Here is an 18,310-nt window from a genome sequence, read left to right on the forward strand (position 1 = left end):
TCCCTCCCTTCTCTACTCTCTCTTCCTGTGAGTGGAGTCGAGATTTTGATTTTGTGAGATCCCCACCTCTCTCCCAAAATAAAGTACGGAGCCAGAGCACTCCCTGGTGGTACCAAACCTGAACTTCAACAACTCAAACTTGGCCAACTTTTTTTGGCTCCGTCTCCATTCAGCATCAGCAGCCCAATAAGACCCGGGACACTCTCACCAAGAGTTTGCATTGGTCTGGAAACAAAGTGGAATGCAGGAGAAGGTAAGATGTAGGGGCGTTGGCAGTTGATGTCGGGCCACTTGTTGCTTCCACAGTGTGTGAGCCAAGCAGAGAATCCAAGCTCATGGTTACCCTAACGTTTTTTTTTTTACTTCCTCTAAGTTTCATACTTTGGTATTGGTAGATTTGCCAGGTCAACTATTGGTTAAAATAATGACTTTCTATCACTCATACATGTGATGCACATGTCGGTTATGGCTCTAATATATATGACAGTTACAGATACTGCAAAAGCACCTGCATGATATTTGACACATAGTAGTTATCATGTTATAATAATGACATAATGAAGACAAAGTGTTCTCTCACAGGCAGTGATTGATTTAGGTTTAAAAAAGTGACACCGAATGACCATTTATGTCAGTGGTTTAATGAATGACAGTATAACCAGGCTGTGCAAAAATATGGTGATGTGATAAGTATAATTATACAGGCTTTATGATTGACGCTTGCCAGTGGGCGTGTCTGGCGCTTGGGGTTAACACGACCAGAACCAATCACATTAATCTCCCGCCCCGGACAAACATACACGTGGTTTGATTGGCTAGCACTTGTACTGGCATTTTTGCATACACGGGATTTGATTGGCTGGCGCTTCCGTCGACGCTTGAAAAGTTGAACTTTCCCAACTTTCACCGCGAGCAACGCAGCCAAAGCGAAGCAACAGAACCACAATGCAGTTCGGCAAAGCTTGACGTCACCCCATTCAAAGTAAATGGGAAGTTGTGTTTAGCGTCAACGCAACGGAACCGTGTGGACGAGCTGTTAGACTAAGAGCTTCCCTTCCTCCAGAGGTGGATAGAAAGTAAAGTTGGGACACAGTAAACTCACTATAGAAAAATCAAAGGATCACACCCTAATTTTTTCCTTGGAAGACTACATTGAAAACAACAGATCGATGTAGGAATTGATATAAAAAGAGACGTTATCTGACAGCAGCTGCCAAATGAATATTCCATAGAGTTGCATTTGAGTTCGAAGCTAGGGAGACAACAGGACACCACCCCAATCCTGGCTTCTCTATTGTCACTCTATTGTGGTGGACACTGTGCATTTGATTCATCTTGTTCGTTGTTTTGACTGACACCATTTATATATTTTGATCAGCCAACCAAAACCTGTCACTTTATGATCAAAATATAAAGATCAATTGATTAGCTATGGCAGGGATAATGATTTGGGGGTTAGTTACCTGAGTCCAGAGCTTGCCGCAGCTCTGCAGGTCCATTGGTGGCTGGAGGTGCTCCATACAGAGAATCACTGTTCAAACCTGCAGATAAAAACAGGTAGAAGAAGAGGAAGGAAGTCAGCAGTGTCAGCCTGAAAACAGGTTTTTACTAAAGCTAACTTATCAAGTTTGTCAGAATAATACCGTTTTTCCAACAGGGAAATAAGGATGGTTGTCCACCTCATGCTGGAGTTATGATGTTGATAACTTAGCTTAGCATTCAGACTAGTAGTAAGATGCAATTGCCACAAACACTTGTTAAGCAGATGGAACAACATTTGTTTGTCCAGTCTGTAAACAGAGATGTTAAAATTGCCGTTTGAGTCAAGATCGATAATAGTAAACTGCAGCAACTATGTGCAGCAAAGTTAAAAGGTTTGGAAGAATCCTGTCTAAAGAAACCTACAAAGAAAGTACTACACATAAGTACAGGGTGATACACCCTGTACTATGGTAATGTAAAAATAAATGATACCAAATCAATTCCTTCATTATTTTTGAATTATAATGAAATTGCATATCCAAAAGTAATTGGAATAAGAAATCTATCTTCAAATGGTGCAGGCTGAAACACATGCATTAGAAACGTTGAGCTCGCCTGCATCTGTGTTTCTGTTTGTATTTTTCTCACCGTGTTTCTCGATGGCATCGATGAGTCTCCAAACAACCACAGGTGCCACTTCAGAGAGAGACTCCGCCTCCAGGCCTGAGGGGGAGAGAATAATGAAATTAGCATGTTATTGTTTATTCAAAATAAATTGCTCTTTAGCACAATACCTTGTCAGAGACGCATATTAACAATTTACAGACTAAGCAACAATTAACTAGGGAAACAAACAGGTTGTTTTTGTAAAGAATAAAATCGGTTTAAAAATTCTAATTAGCACAATATCAACTTTCTCCTCTTCTGTCTCCTGCACGAAGGCATTAGCTTCCTCAATCATGTTGTATCAACAAATTCAATCATGTGAAAAACTTAAGAAACTGTTTTTATCAGAAAAAACTGAATTCATATAATCAGCCATTTGGTATGTTAACCTACAAAAAATAAAAAAGAATTAGATAAATGATTTACTCATCATAATATCTTTTCATTTCATTTTATTTAAGTTCCCTACTTATCTGATTCAGACAATACAATTTGACATAATTAGATGTGCAATTACCATATACAGTACTTATACTATAATATATTGTTATCCTTATTTGGCAGAAATGGTTAGGTGATGGGATGATGGGATGTATTTAATATGCATGTGTAATCTTCTCTAAACTGCTTAGACAACAACCTTTTTTTCATGCCATCATCTTAATTGAATATATAGAGAAAAAGTGATGGAGAAAAAGAATGATGTTTTAATAATTTACATTAAAACAACAACAACGGCTCCCGCTACGATTTCCTTTCTCTCGACACCCCCAACTGATTATTATTTCATGATGTACAGTAAACTCCAACATTACATTTTAATGTGGCTGAGCAAAAACATCTTAATTTTTAAACAAAATGTTTAGGGCAAAATAATGATCACTATATGTGTTGTTTTACTTCTTCTTTTGCACTTGAAAATATAAAAGTTAGAAAATAAGTTTAATTTTCTTAGTACTGTAGAAGCACTGACTCTGGGGAGCATCATAGAATATGAAATAAATAATAATTATACATCCGTTACCTCAGCCAGTTAAACCATTGGCAGCTTTTCATAAAGTAAAGTGTACTGCAGCTCAATTTACCAGCAACACACAAAAACACACAGCTGCCCCAATAACACACACACACACACACACACACACACAATACTGCCTGAATAACCAATGACTGTCCATGAAAATAATCAGATATCCGCATAAATTTCAATATTGTGCATGAGCTGCCTGCCAGCAGCTAATCCGCTGAAGTGGATGTGAAAAGGTTAAACAACATGTGGGATTTGATTACAGCCCACAGGCTGCACAAGCAGCTGTCATAACATCCACTATTGGGAATCAATTAGACACAAGACAGACAGAATTTCCCCAATTAAAGATTACTTTACAAAGTGCTCAGTTATATGCAGGATGTATTGTGGTGGAGGAGAACCGATTAGGTGGCGGTATGAAGAAACCAAGTTCCACTTTCACTATGACACTTTTACATGGAGCTCGTTTTTTTATAGAAAGTCAAGGACACAATGTGACTGGCATCGAAGCAGTTTTGAGTTCTGAATACATTGTTACCAAATAAGGAAAAGTAAATCCTTGTTTTCTCATCAAAAATGTTAATGTGTAGTTATTTGGACTCCTACATTATATTTAGATTGGTGAGAACCAACTCTTGGGCAATACCATTTCAGCAGTGAAGCGACAGAAGACATAAACAACGCAAACAGGAAATGCTCACCTGTGAATATTTGGCGTTAAAGGTTTCTATTCACATACTGGCAGCTATGCAAATTTATGGCAGTGAAACACTTAACATTTGCGCTTGGCTTTAAAATCATTTTACATTTTATGGAGTTTTTGGAGTTAATTTGGCTTTGGTAAACAGGTAGGAAGTTTGTATATCTCAGACTCTTGCGATGTTAAAACAGAAAGGATATAGAATAGAATCGGAGGATGAAACCCTCTTCATTAGTCACATACATGCACACAGCAGAGCACACACAGTGAAATTGGTCCTCTGCATTTAACCCATCCTAGTACTAGGAGCAGTGGGCAGCTATTGTGCAGCGCCCGGGGAGCAATGGGGAGGGGGGATTGGAGGTGTCCGGTGCCTTGCTCAAGGGCACCACAGCAGGGCATAGGAGGTGAACTGGGACCTCTCCAAGTAGCAGTCCACTTTCCATATTTTTTCAAGTCTGTATGGGGACTTGAACCGGCGACCCTGCGATTCCCAGTCCAAGCCCCTACTTACTGAGCCACTGCTGGACTATATCAGGTAATCAACGCCGTCGTTAAGATTTGAATTAGTGTGTATTTGTTTTATAGTCCTTTTGTGATAAATTGTAGGCCAAATATATAATCCTACTGAGTTATGATGTTTTTATTCCGCACAAATGTATTAATTGATGTTTTTTTAATATCATGTGAAAGCTCAGAAGGCAACCTGGTTTTGGGGGGAAAAAAGCATCCCATTTTTAAGACCTAACATTAGCATGCTCTATTTGGTAATCATCAGACAAAAAAAAAAAAAATTGTTACCTAACTTCACCTTCATCAAACATACAACATAAGCCGACCATGATACAATCTCAAGAAGTCAACATAACCTATCACAATTGGGATGAAGTACAGACCGGAAGCATAGAGAGAACGGTACATCGTCTGCAAAGAAACACACAATTGAGTCTTGCACATAATGACAATACTAACATATCTTGAATAAACATTGGTAATGAAAGGACAAGTATGAATGAATGAAGGCCAGAAGGTAATGGAGTTAACTACTGTAAAGGCTCAGTAGATAATGGTTGCACCAATAGAGCCATTCTATTTCCCTAATTCAACTGTGTTTCCTTTTTCATTCTAGGGGAGGCAAATTACCTCCAATGACAATGAAACTTAGCTATTAACACTAGAAATATTTTCATATTTGAGTAATCCGACAATAATTAGCTTGGTTTGAAAAATGTCAGAAAGAGTGAAACAGCTCAACAGAATTCATGAGAAGATTTTCAATCCTTGTCGACTTTACTTGGATTCAAGACAAGCAAATGAGGCAAACCCTAGTATTGGAGTAACGAACAAGTGCATATTACCATTCTTAGCAACAATGCTATCAAGGGAAGGCTTTCCATATGGAACATCCAGTTTAGTCAGAACATGAAATATCTCTAAAACTGCAAATAATATGTTAGATTCATATTTCTTTGTTCTATCTCAACTTCTTCCTCCTTCCACCCACCCTGCCTCGTTCTCCTTACACCCCTCATTTTTTTCTACAACTCTTTCTTTCTTCATCCATTCCTTCTTAACCATTTTTGATCCCTGTTGTAAATTGCATCCCTGCTCACATTCTTCTGCTCACTTGCTCATTCCCAGCTTTGCTTCCAGCTCAGCAAGTCCCCCGCTCTTGTGTTGTGCCGTTGACAGTTGTGTCATATCACAAACACACACAGGCGAGAGACAGTCACACAGAGTTAAATGACACTTGTCCTTTGATGCTCACAAACACACACATACCACACACTCGCATAAAAACACTAGCCAAAAAACATGGTTATCCATTGTTGAAAAAAAACAACAAACACATATCGGCTGTGTTTACAGGTGTCCAAACCTGTATCTAGAACTGCACTGATTGTGTTTCGTATTGTTTTAGATGTCTGTGCGTTTGTGTGTGGGAGAGCAATGAGAAGCGGCAGAGGAATTTCCGGAGATATAGGTTGTTAAATGTACAGTGCTTCCATTAACGTCACTGTCACAACCCATCACAGAAGCAATATCTCACCCCGAGGAGAGGAAGAAGGAGAGGAGAAGGGAGGAAATGGGAGGAAACCGGAGAAGACAATTGAGAAGAGGGAGACAAAAGAAGGACTATGGAGGATAAGGAGAGGAGGGAAAGGGGGTGTGAAGAAGGACAAAAGACAAAGTAGGGGACAATCAAAAGAGGAAGAGAAAAATAAGGACAATATAGAACAAAGTACACAAATGGAAAGAGTGGGACATAAAATAAGAAGAGATGGGAGGGCAACAGCCAAAAGGAGAAAATAATACAACAACTAGAAAAGAGAAAGAAGGGGACAATGGAAAAGAGAAGGCATATAGAACGGAAATAATGGGGGAGAAGAGGACATGGAAGAACAAAAGAAGACTAGAACATAGAAAAAAGAAAGGAAGAAGGAGAAAACAAGCAGAGAGGACAAAACAGAGAAGAGAATAGAGGAGGACAAAGGGAACAATCAAAGAAGATTAAAACAAGAGCAGAACAAAGAGTGAAGACAAGACCAGAGAACAGAAGAGAAAAGGACAATAGAGAAAATGGCAAAAGTGACATGGGAGAAATCGTATGAGAAAAAGAGAAAATACGAAGAGAGGAGAAGAATACAATAAAGATGAGGACAGCAGTAGAACAGCAGAGGACAAAAGAAAATAATTTCAGAACAGGACATGAAGAAGAGAAGGCAAGAGCAAAGAGGAAAAGAGAAGATGGGATATTAGAAATAAGGGGATAAGGGAAATAGACAAAAAAGAAGAGAAAGAGAGGACCAAAGGGTTGGGAAAAGAAAGGACACCAGAGAAGAAGACAAGATGGGGGAAAAGCCAAGAGGACAGCGACAATAGAGAACAAAGCAAAAGGGAGGGAAGAAGAGGAAAAAACAACTGGATGGAGACAAAAGAGAGGAGAAGAAGAGGACAAAGGAGAACAATGTGGCAGGCAAAAGGAGAGAGGACACAAGAACAAAGACAGGAAGAGAAAAGAGTACAGGAGAAGAGAGAAGAGAAGAGGAGAGAAGAGGAGGAGAGGAGCTGCAGAGAAGGAACAATGAAGCTGAGCAGCTCTGCAGCAGATCAGCCTCCCAGCAGCTCCTATAGAGGATGTATGGAGCTGCGCACAAAGGCACATAAACACCAACGCAATAACACACTGACACACACAAGCACAAAGAAACCAGCATGCATTAGGGAACACGTTCACGTAAACAGGCATGCATAATACATTTACTAATGCCATTCTTCCATAGTTTTTACAACAAATACACTTTATTTATTTATTCAGAAATGAGTGTTTACAATAGAATAAAGTGTTTATGTAGTGTGCCACGCATGCTTTGATGTAAAGAAACTTCAAAGAGTTCCTTTAAATGAATTGAGTAGCTAAACAGAGTTTGTAACATCTGTAATGTTCTAATTTGCGGTATAAAATGCCGGTTGCAAGACAAACATAGTAAAAACTTGCAATGGGAGGCATAGTTTTGCATCGTCATCTCAGGGGTAGAGTAATTGTATGCATGAATCCTTAAGAAATGTATCTTAAAAAATCCATCACACTAAAGCTAGAGCCTTCCTTCACTTTACGACATACAGTTAAGGCTTCTGTCTTTTTGTGTGAATGCGATCCAACACCCGTGATGGCATAACTACATAATGTGCAATTGTGCCAGAAAAATAGCGCGAAAAGCTGCTTAAAAGACAAAAGCATATCCCAAAAATGTTGTAAATGGACAAAAAGCGTTAGAAATGTTTCAGCATTTATAATAATTTTGATTAACAGCTTATAGTTACATTTGACAAATAAACTAAGTCTGGTTTCACAATGTGTAATTTGTAAAAAAGATTAAGGTTTTATATTTATACTGTAGATTCACTTCTGTGACAGTGGAGGGGACTACAAGAGGAAAACACACCAAGACAGAGAGAGTGTGTGTGTGTGTGTGTGTGTGTGTGTGTGTGTGTGTGTGTGTGTGTGTGTGTGTGTGTGTGTGTGTGTGTGTGTGTGTGTGTGTGTGTGTGTTTTTGTGTGTGTGTGTGTTTTCGTGTGTGTGTGTGTGTGCACTTCCCCTCTGTTACTGAGGTGGTTTGTCATTAAAACATACTTTATTGCATTATACTGTACCACATAGACCCTATACTGCACACATTCCCTTACTGGCTGTCATTCCCTTCCTGTTGTGTGAACACAAAGAGACAGAAACTCACACACTCACTCAAATACACACATATACACACTCACATCTGTGTTCCCCAAGTTGTGGTCTCCGATCAGCAGCATTTGAAAATGATTTATTGATTAGAGTTGGCATTATGAAGTAGACCCTGAACCGCTCTCACTCTTTTCAATATAAACTGATAACACACACGGCACACACACACACACACACACACACACACACACACACACACACACACACACACACACACACACACACACACACACACACACACACACACACACACCCCTACACCTACACCTACACACACATGAAGATCAAGATAAGAGAGCGCAGTTATAGATTGAAATGCCTGCATTACACAGATGTAACATATGGTGCCGATAATCATATATTAGGATGTTCTCTTGATGTATAATGCATCACATTTAGGTCAAATACTTAAACATGGCGTATGAATGAGGAAATTCATTTATTTTTAATGTTCACGTGAGATTATAAGTAAGTTTGATCTTGATCCGGAGCCTCTGATCTCTTCCCCTTCCTATCCGTCTGCAGAAGCAGGTTCACTCCTGCAGTTACAGGCAGGGGCAGCAGGGGGCAGCTGACTCCAGCCCTCACTGGACATTAGTGCTGTGGCCTTTTGTCTGAAAGCTGCTGTCAAATTAAGCAGTGAGAAGTTACATTTTTCAGGAGGGATGAAATGTTTCCCAGCAATGTTTCCTACATTTAAAAAGACAGGAAACATGTGACCTAAAGGCACACAGACTACATTGTGCAACACATAAATTATGTATTTTTATATGTAGTTTGTAGTGGTTTTCCTTTTATGAACTATATTGGGTGTAATTAAAAATATTTGGTATTGATTGTATGCGTTAACCCTCTGAACCCCAAGCAGTTTGAGGGCATTTTTGCTCCTGCCACATTTGACTCACTGTGGCTTCGTTGTTCTCTATAGTATACACACGATCATCCATGACAAGAACACAATCATGGCTACTGTTTCCAGCACAGTCATGCAATATACAGTTACAATTCCAAGCGAAACTGAAAATAAAGTTCAGTTAAAAGTGAAAAAAAGTTCTTTGATATCTTCTTCTAATTGAATTCATAAATACAAGTACAGCGTTTAGTTAATGCAAATTGTTTATGTTGGCTACATTTTAAATCAGAATCGGATGATCACTGATGAAATGTCATTGTTTCAAACTTAGATTTTGTTATCTTCTTCTGCAGGAAGCTTATGCCATACATGATTAGCTCAAAAACAATCCAAAACTTGGAAATCTGAAGATAATATCAGTTTTTTTACATCCTCTGGCTATGATAAATGCTGTTATTTTTCCTTTTTCCTTTGAGAAAACATGCCTTTCAAAGCTTCAGAGGTGATACTCTTTTTTCCTTCACTGTTTGTTTTTCCTATCTTTGAACATTTTCTCTCAGATATAACCTATAAAGTAGTGTTTGTGAAAGGGATCAATGGATCTTGACTGATAATGCTCATGGAGAGAACGTAGGAATCAAGGATAGGAGTCGCAAGGTGTTTCAGGTTCTTTTTATCCCTCTAGCTTTCCTTTGCTTCTCCCTGACATCCTGACCAAACGCCCTCTGTGTGTCCCACTGGACTGCTAAGTCAAAACCAAAGAGTTTACAGAATCCCGTTGAGATGCCCTGTGCTTCCTGTTCTGTGATTTGCAAAAGCAATTCCAACTCTTTCTGGATTTCTTGTGTTTTGTTTTCTCTCCTGCTTTAGTTTGACCTTTCTCCTGTTTTGCCACAGCGTTTAAAGTGACTGCAGCTCTGTTTATGAGACAGGTAGGTAGAAGAAAAAAAAAATATTACGAGAGATGAGGGGCAGACCTGAGGTGACCTGCAGGCTGCTGGAGCGCGACGGCTGTATCCTGTTACCAATGTGAAGGCTTGAAATGACAATCTCCTCTGTACTGCTGCTCATTTAATGCTTCTTCCCTTCCTCCTTCCCCTCTACCTGCCACTCGCTGTCACTGACTCTGCTGCTCTTCTTCGTCTTTGCCTCTTTGTTCTGAACAGTTCTTTGTTTTGTGAGCCCCTCCTTTATAGGTCTATTTCTCCAGAACAAGACCAAATATTTCCGTGGACTTAAACCCAACATTAACTGGGAAAAAAGTAATTATTTTGTTGTTCCTTTTTCATTGGGGAATACACCCTCGTGACAATGCTAAAGATGCTCTGACTTGTGAAAAAACACAAAGATTACAACAAATATCATCCATTTTACAAACACTTGATTTTATTTAAAATGAATGTCCTGTAAGAGCTAACACGACAGCATTAGGATCCCAACATGAGCTATAAAAGCACTAAACTGTAGGATAGACTTTGTCATGTTAAATAATCGTGCTTCTTGCTTCCATTTTGGCGTACGGTTTATATTTCACCTCAGAAACAATAGAGTGGTGCAGTAACATGTCGCAAAACCCGGAGAAAACCTGGCATTTTAGCAAATTTGGTTTCTTTGTCTGGAAGTCAATGCTTTCCTGAACAAGACTTTCACATTTTGTTCTACGACATGAAACACGTCAGTATTTACCCAACTTTTGACAAGGGTTGGGTACTGAACTCTGGTTTGAATTCAGAACTCCTGTTAGACGGGGGCGGGGCGGGAAATGTAGCGAGCTCAGTACCAGAACAACATGTCAATTGAAAAATGATGCAGAGATATTTACATAATTGTATTCAATAACAGCAATGAAATTAAACAGTATGGAGTGATTTGTAAATATGAATACAGATTTGACTCAATGTTTTCATAAATATATTTTTCCAAGTTAAATTGGCATGGGACTTATTTTTACCCTCTCAAAGAACTAAAATCAAGAACCGGAATCAAAAAGCAGAACCAGAATCAGAACCGGAATCGTTGGTGACACGCAGCCAGGCAACCGCGATGAAGTTCGGTTAAAGCATGACGTTAGCTTCTATCTCTGCACCATCCGCATTACCACTTCAAAGTGATGTGGAGATTATTCTGCTAAATAATGTGTGTTAAGTATCATAAACCTGTGTTGGCCACAAAGGCAATCTTCTGCAATATTCCGAAATCCAATGCTGTAATCCCAAAGCTTTTTTTTGAGGTTGCCTACATCATCACTGCAGCAGCTGAGAGAGAGCTGGTTTAAATGTACAAATAGTGCATTGACCCATACATAACTGGCGAAACACAAAGGCTGCAGAACTCAGTCCATTAAAGCCGCTTGGTATTTTATTAGAAAAATTGCTTCCCCGTGTCAACTTTTGTACCATTAACACAAGCGCTCGCTTTGCCTTTTCATCCCTGTTGGTGCACACCAGCCTGATGTTTCCCCCCCATGCGTGTTGAATGTTAAACAGCATGCAGAAGAACCCTCTGCAGTGGTGATAGCAGCTAAGCTTCCATAAAAAGCCCAGTGAAACCTTGATCCCCCCATCTCCTCCTGACCAATCTCCCATGACAACCTACCACTCTACGGAAACCCCGCCTCTCTTTTCCCCAGGGGCCAAGAGACCAGCACGGCGGCATACTGTATGTGCACACTCTGACATGGATACACACACATGCATACATTATTATACAGTCCTATCCATGCATCTAAACATGGTTACCGCCTTTGTCATGAAATTCAACTTGCTATGTAGATGTTGGATGGTGAAAACACTGATTTACATTCATGGAGCACCAAGAGTCAGGCACAAGCTAAATGCTATAAATGGGTCTCGCATTCAAACAAATGCAAGTCATTTGTCTTGCTTTGTGACCACATATACTGCCGCATTACCCTACACATACTCAATGTACATCTTGAATGCACATTATATCTGTTTAGGCTGTGAAGTATCATTTTGGCTCTGATTTGGGGTTCCATTTGTGTTAAAAGTATATTGATGCATGTATTTATTTCACATCCCATTGCCTTGACTTAGCAAATCATGTATGTTGTTTGTCTTTGTTCAGAGATCCTGGCCTACTGAAACAACAGACATCAGTCCACATTAGACTGTAAGGATGTTGGAGAGATGTGGCGGCTACTCATGCCGTACAATCCAAACATATAAAAAGGCATGGATAGAACCTCATAAGCAATGAAGGACATCAGATTAAAGGGATGGAAAAGCAGAGTATAGCATACAACAGTGAGAAACAAAAATGAAAAACATAATGTTATCAAACCTGAAAACTCTAAATGTTAATAAAAGTATTGCACAAATACAACCTCATACACAAAAGTTGATATGTATCTAAGTTAATGTAGGCCAATATTAAATTCCTGTTGACAAATCCAATAAATACATTCGAAAAATCGCTCAATAACCCTATGGGAGGTGAACATTTGTTTTAAACAACGTCAAAAGGATTGGGTTTGGTTATCTGTTAGGCGAGCAAGTGCATCTTTTTCATTGTGTAAAAGATACTAAATGTAAAATAAATATAACATTGCATAGAGGCACCGATCTGGAGAGCTGTAGGTGGTCAAAAACGCAAAAAGTTACATTAAATATGCATTTTGTAAAAAATTACGGCCCTGCTCACTTGCCGGCGAACATAATGCACGAGAGAGAAGCGGATATTTTATTCATGTCTTAAAGCTGCTGAGTCATTTACTGCACCTCAAACAGACAAATAAATCCTGAGTTATGGTTTCTATACTTATTCTACAGAAAAAAGGACAGTAAAAGAAATGCTGTAATTCTGCCTTCACAGTTTCAGTGTAAGCCTGCTGCCTACCACTCGTCCACCGGCAGACAGACCGGACGTCCATCCCCCATTTATTCGAAGCTCCATAAAAAAGTTACTTTTTTTGTAACAATACTGTTTTTGAGAAACAGAAATATTGTTTTCTGGCATCACTTTAAACATTTTCAGGAAAAAACTGCATTTTGGTATGATGGCGCAGCTTCCCTATTACCAGGTTTTGTCAGGGGGAGCGAAGCAGACAGGACCCAAGTGCAGCACAAGGAGATCGAATACCAATTTCAACAAAAAGCTAGCTTTATTATAAAAAAAGCTGTTGACAAAAATACAAGGCTAGGTTAATCCAGGACATGAAAAAGACTTGACTTGATACCTGAAGGACGACAAAAAACTGACAACAAGACAAGGGAAAGCAGGACTAAATACAAAGGGACTAATCACAAGACAAGACACAGCTGGGGAGGGGAGGCAGAAACACGAGGGCAACAGGTGACAACAATGAGACAATCAGACACGAGGAAAACCACAGATAGGAAGTAAAAGTAGACCAGACAAATGGAGGGAAGACATTTCCAAAATAAAACAGGAAACTACAAGCAAAAAACAAGGATCATGACAGGTTTAGACAAAACCCTGCGTCTGTTTTTGGAAAATGGAGCCAGCATCTTGTGATTTTGTTAAATAAACTGAAAAATTAGAACAAATTCTGGTTTGACCTTTTTATGATAAGTATACAGGGACTTGGTCAATCTTATCAATGTTTTTGCCAAACATTAACAACGTCTTAACCACAAAAGTATCGTGTTAATCATTTGGGAGGCACCAGCAAATGGACTGTACTTTTATTCATGTTGGAGGAGAAACTTCCATCATCACATTTAAAACTGTTGAGCCGCACTTCTGAACACACCCCGGTCTGTGAAGTCATAGCAGGTGTTTTCACTCAGCTGGGACAGCTATTCCACTTACATTGGAAAATGTTCCAAACCATTCTTCTGAGTTCTTTGAAGGAATATACAAAGCAGCCACTGGGCTCAGGTCATAACGGTTTGCTGTAAATGTTATCTCTCAAAAAGGCAAATCATCACAGACAATATTTTGGTCTCATGTATATTTCCTTGGTCAAAATGGAGAAGGTTTTGAAAACGCCCTTTACAGAGTGCTTCAAGGACATGTTGACGTTTAAAATCTGAAAAAATTATGTTTATCAAAACCAAAAAAAGCTACAAATAGCTAAATGGAATATTTGAAATTCATTGATTCATAATATTAGCTAATATCTAGTATTTTAGGAAGACTTACCAAAATTAAATAACTATTTCAAGCATTTCAGCACGTGTTATTTCCCCCACGGCATTACTGTCTGCATCATTCCAAAGGCATATGGCTCACAAGGTCAATAATGAATGTATGTACAGTATGAACTGATCTGTCTTCCATAACACAATAATATTTAAGCAGCAAATACATGTGGTTTATTTGGTTAAAAGGCGACTGAAATTTGAAGATCATATCTAATCCGACACGCCCTGTAACAGGAGAAGTCGCTCTAAAATCCTCCTCTTCTCTCTTTGTCCTTCCTCTCATTTATCACCTCTGATAGATCCCCCACCTCCTGCTACTCATCATCACCTTGGCATCATGTTACCAAACACCCTGACGTTCTGCTCAACAGGGTCTCACATACATTATTAATGGCCCTTGTGAGGACATGTCACAGGTTCACATTCATCATCTAATAGACTTTTCCCCACAGCAAACTAACTTTGTCTGCTGTTTGGTGCTTTGCAGGAAGCGTAAAATGGGTTTATCAGGAACAAAAAGCTACCTGCTGGAAACTATGAGGCTAAATCAGAATCGAAGTTTCTCAGAAAAACCAAAACAAGGAGCTAAAAGTGGCTAAAAAAGCTCAGTACTGTTGCAAGGGGTTGATCATTTTGTCGTGGGTTTGTCCTAACACAGGAAACTACTTTAATTTAAAAATACTGATTACTGCAGCTTTAACGATGGTTAAGATTTAAGAAGACAAATGCCCATTTAAAAGGAGGCTATTGTCTGAGCTAGTTTAATCAAGTGATTGCTTTATCCTTAAATCTTACAAAAAAGTGTCCCAGCATTCAGTTCCAGTGGGTTCATTACATTACTGTTACTCAGTCTACCCTTTACGATATGGCACACATGACACCCATGTTCCTGTATTTATGACACCTTATTAACTAATTCAAATGTCCACATTGTACATAATATACTGTAGTGTTGTGCTGATAAGCTACACAATTGAATTGTACCTTTCTTCCATGTGTTTGTGGGTCCATGGCTGAGTCCTTTTCCCTCCAAAAGATTTGTGAACATGGCCTCTTACACTCTACAAGCAGGAAGTGGGAGCAACCAACAGTTTGTGTTCAACAGGGTTGTTCTGCCCCTTGGGGTACATATACTTCCTTTGCTCAGATATCTCTTTGAATTAAGGTGGGTCTGTGATATACTGTATACTTGATTGCACCTTCTTTGCCAACTGTGACAAAGAAGGTTCTTTTTGTGTAAATAAACCCTCCATTTGCACCATTTGGCATATCAGGCGTGTTTATGTCAGTCTGCAGTTCTGGTGTTTTTTATTGACGTGTTTTGTATTGAGTTCCCATATTTTTTAAAGTGTTTTACTTGGTTTTCTAATGCTTTTGTTCATCTGTAAATATAGAATTAGTATATGTATAAGAAGCATAGCATGCAATCACAATGTCCAGAGGTGAATTTTGGTAAAATTAAGGCAACAACAAAATATTTACTTTACACAGTTAGCTTTTCTTCCAACCTGTAGTGCCTTTTATAGATCTAGATTTTTTTTGGGTGAGTTGCTGAGTTTTGAACACCGATGATCGACCGAAGAGATATCTGCCTTCTCATGCATATAATGGAACCAGATGTAACCAGATTGTGGTGATCAAAGCGCCCAAAAAGGACATTTTTAAGACTCAACAACAATGTCTCTTTTTAGAAATTATGGTTAGTCAAGATGATCCACAGACCGTCATTAAGTGTGTGTGAGTGTGTGTCCCCAGATAGCATAACTGGCCCTCACTGCTGGGAGTGGCCTTTATTGATCCATTACTCTGTTTTACATTCCTACAGGAATAAAAAACTCTACGTCACCCAGATCAATGAACTATTTGTGTTTGGTTGTGTGTGTGTTTGTGTGTGCGTGCGTACATGCGTGCGTGCTTGTGTGGCAGGGGCTGATCACATTACTGCAGGCCAAAGTGATGACATCAGGAGAGCATTGTTCATCATGGTGGATTGCATGCTCAGCCACGGACTCCACTTGTACTTGTATACTTGCAAGGGCCCTCATCGACATAATACATTTTTTAGCCCCTTACCCTGGCCATAATCTAATTATTACATTAACCCTAATACTAAGTCTTCACCCCAAAACAGTCAATGAAAGGTGTAAGGAGTGGCCTCAATGTCCTCATTTTCCAAAAACATCACTTTAGAAAAATCTGTTTTGCCTTAATTTAACAAACATGTCCTTGTTTCCAGAAATATCTTCACTTTTCAAAAATGTCCTCAATTTCCAAATATGTCGTCAGTTCTTTATTGCATTCACACTTTGTTTAGGCTTTCCAAGATATGCTCACTTACCAAACCCACCCGATTAAAAAATGTTCTTGCTTTTCAGAGATTATCTCACTTCACAAATGATTCTTACTTTCCAGATATTTTATCACTTTCCAATATGTCCTAAGTTTAAAAAAAAAGCACTGACAGAAACTCTCAAGGCTTTGGTGCCCACAAAGACATGAGAGCAAAAGGAAAGAAGCCACATTGGGTGTGTTTGGACGCTGAGGCATTCATTGCATAAAGCATGAAGCTGACAGTCACCCTGACCTCTGACCTTTGCCGTGTGTTTGTGCATGCATGATGTGTGTGTCACACCCAACTTGTGGCCATTTACATGCATGTATGCATGCAGCAGCTGCCCATGCATTTGAATTTCTCTCTGTTTGTATGTGATTTTTCCTACTATTCACAGTGTTTCTTTGCATGTTGCATGACCCAACCCAACTCTTGCCTCTGGCGTGGACTCAGGAAATTTGTGCTCGAAACCTTTGCCTTTGGCTGAACTCCTCTTATTTGGAAAACTCCCGTCATGACTCCTTCTTTTTGTTGGCCAACCACTGCAAGAACAAACTAGAACAAAGTGTCACAGCCAAGCAGGGAAATAGCCAAGATGCCGAGCCCAGAGTGAGAATGAAACACAGGGCAGAGGCTGTTTATGTGACTGTCATTGTGGAAATTAGTTTTCTCCGCAGCCTGACATTCACAACACTTTAAAAATCATGCCCTGTTTTAAAATTCATGTCAGAGTTCTTAAAATAGTTCCTCTAAACAGTTCAACCACTTTTAAAAAACGTGTTCAAAGTTCATTAACTTGCAAGTTACCACATTTTGTGGTTTTAAACTTGTTATGGTTCACATACTGATAAATCTATCCTAACTAGCAATTAAGACTTATATACATATAGAGGGATTAAACAACAAGTCCAAAACAAGGTTCTTTGCTGACGTTTGATTACATTAGTAAATGCAAATGCATTAGCTCAACAGAAGCTCAGTCTGTATGGAATTGGCTTTGCCGGTTCAAGTCCACCAAAATCTAGTTTGCACCGGTTAGCTTGAGAGTTACCAGTTCACCTGCTGAGTATCACTGAGATGTCCTTGAGCAAGGCAGTATAACCTGGTACTGTAAAAAGATGGCAGCCTCATCGATCTGGGACCAATCCCTTCAAATGTGTGAACTCTAGGGGATTAATAAAGTGGAATTTCCTTCTTCTTGTTTGACACTACGAACCCATGGCCTGTTGCCATGACCTACGTCAGTTGCATCTCTGTATACTTGCCCTTAATACTAGTGGAAGTGACTCTGTTGTCCTCTCATATCCCTGCTCTCATCCTCTTAGAAAAAAAAAGTGAGATTTTTCCAACTGACTTTTGTTGGACCAAATGTCAATTCATGTTTTGGTATCTTCCTCTTCCCATGTGCAACCCACAAGATAACAACACATTTTGTTGCCAAAATGTGTCTACTCTGAGCGTCTCTCTAACTCAACCAGACACTCACAATGCTTTTGCTTAAAGAAGAACTTTCTCTTCATGTCACAAAGTCCGAACCACTACAAACAAACCAGATAATGGTTCACTTTAGATTGGAGTAGATGATAATCGTATAAGAGACTTAACATATTAGAAGGTATCTTTTAACAGGAATAATGCATTTTAAGATATGCAGAGGTCCATGCTTTCCAATAGATATTCCAGTTCAAAAATGTAATATATTTGTGAGGTGTGTCTAAGTCAACCCAGTCTCGCGGCAGTTCGTACAATAGTAATCCAGATGCAATCATTTGATTTGTGTACACAGACACAAATTGGCACGAAAGATACTTTAATGTATTTCATGTACACAAATCTGTGGATAACATTTTGTGACTTTTACACAAACTGCCGTG

The 18,310-nt window shown here is 39.2% G+C and overlaps 1 protein-coding gene across 1 annotated transcript in view; it reads right to left on the reverse strand.

Annotated features, from left to right (window-relative positions):
* The window catches only part of LOC134869732 (phosphatidylinositol 3-kinase regulatory subunit alpha-like), a 121,876-nt gene that overhangs the window by 39,951 nt on the left and 63,615 nt on the right, over positions 1-18,310 (reverse strand). The window contains exons 3-4 of the mRNA XM_063891612.1: positions 2,131-2,205; positions 1,464-1,541 (exon numbers count right to left, since the gene is read on the reverse strand). Coding sequence (XP_063747682.1) covers positions 1,464-1,541; positions 2,131-2,205 — 153 coding nt within the window. The remainder of the gene's footprint in view (positions 1-1,463; positions 1,542-2,130; positions 2,206-18,310) is intronic.

This window comes from Eleginops maclovinus, chromosome 9 (assembly GCF_036324505.1).
Source record: "Eleginops maclovinus isolate JMC-PN-2008 ecotype Puerto Natales chromosome 9, JC_Emac_rtc_rv5, whole genome shotgun sequence".
Taxonomy (NCBI): Eukaryota; Metazoa; Chordata; class Actinopteri; order Perciformes; family Eleginopidae; genus Eleginops; species Eleginops maclovinus.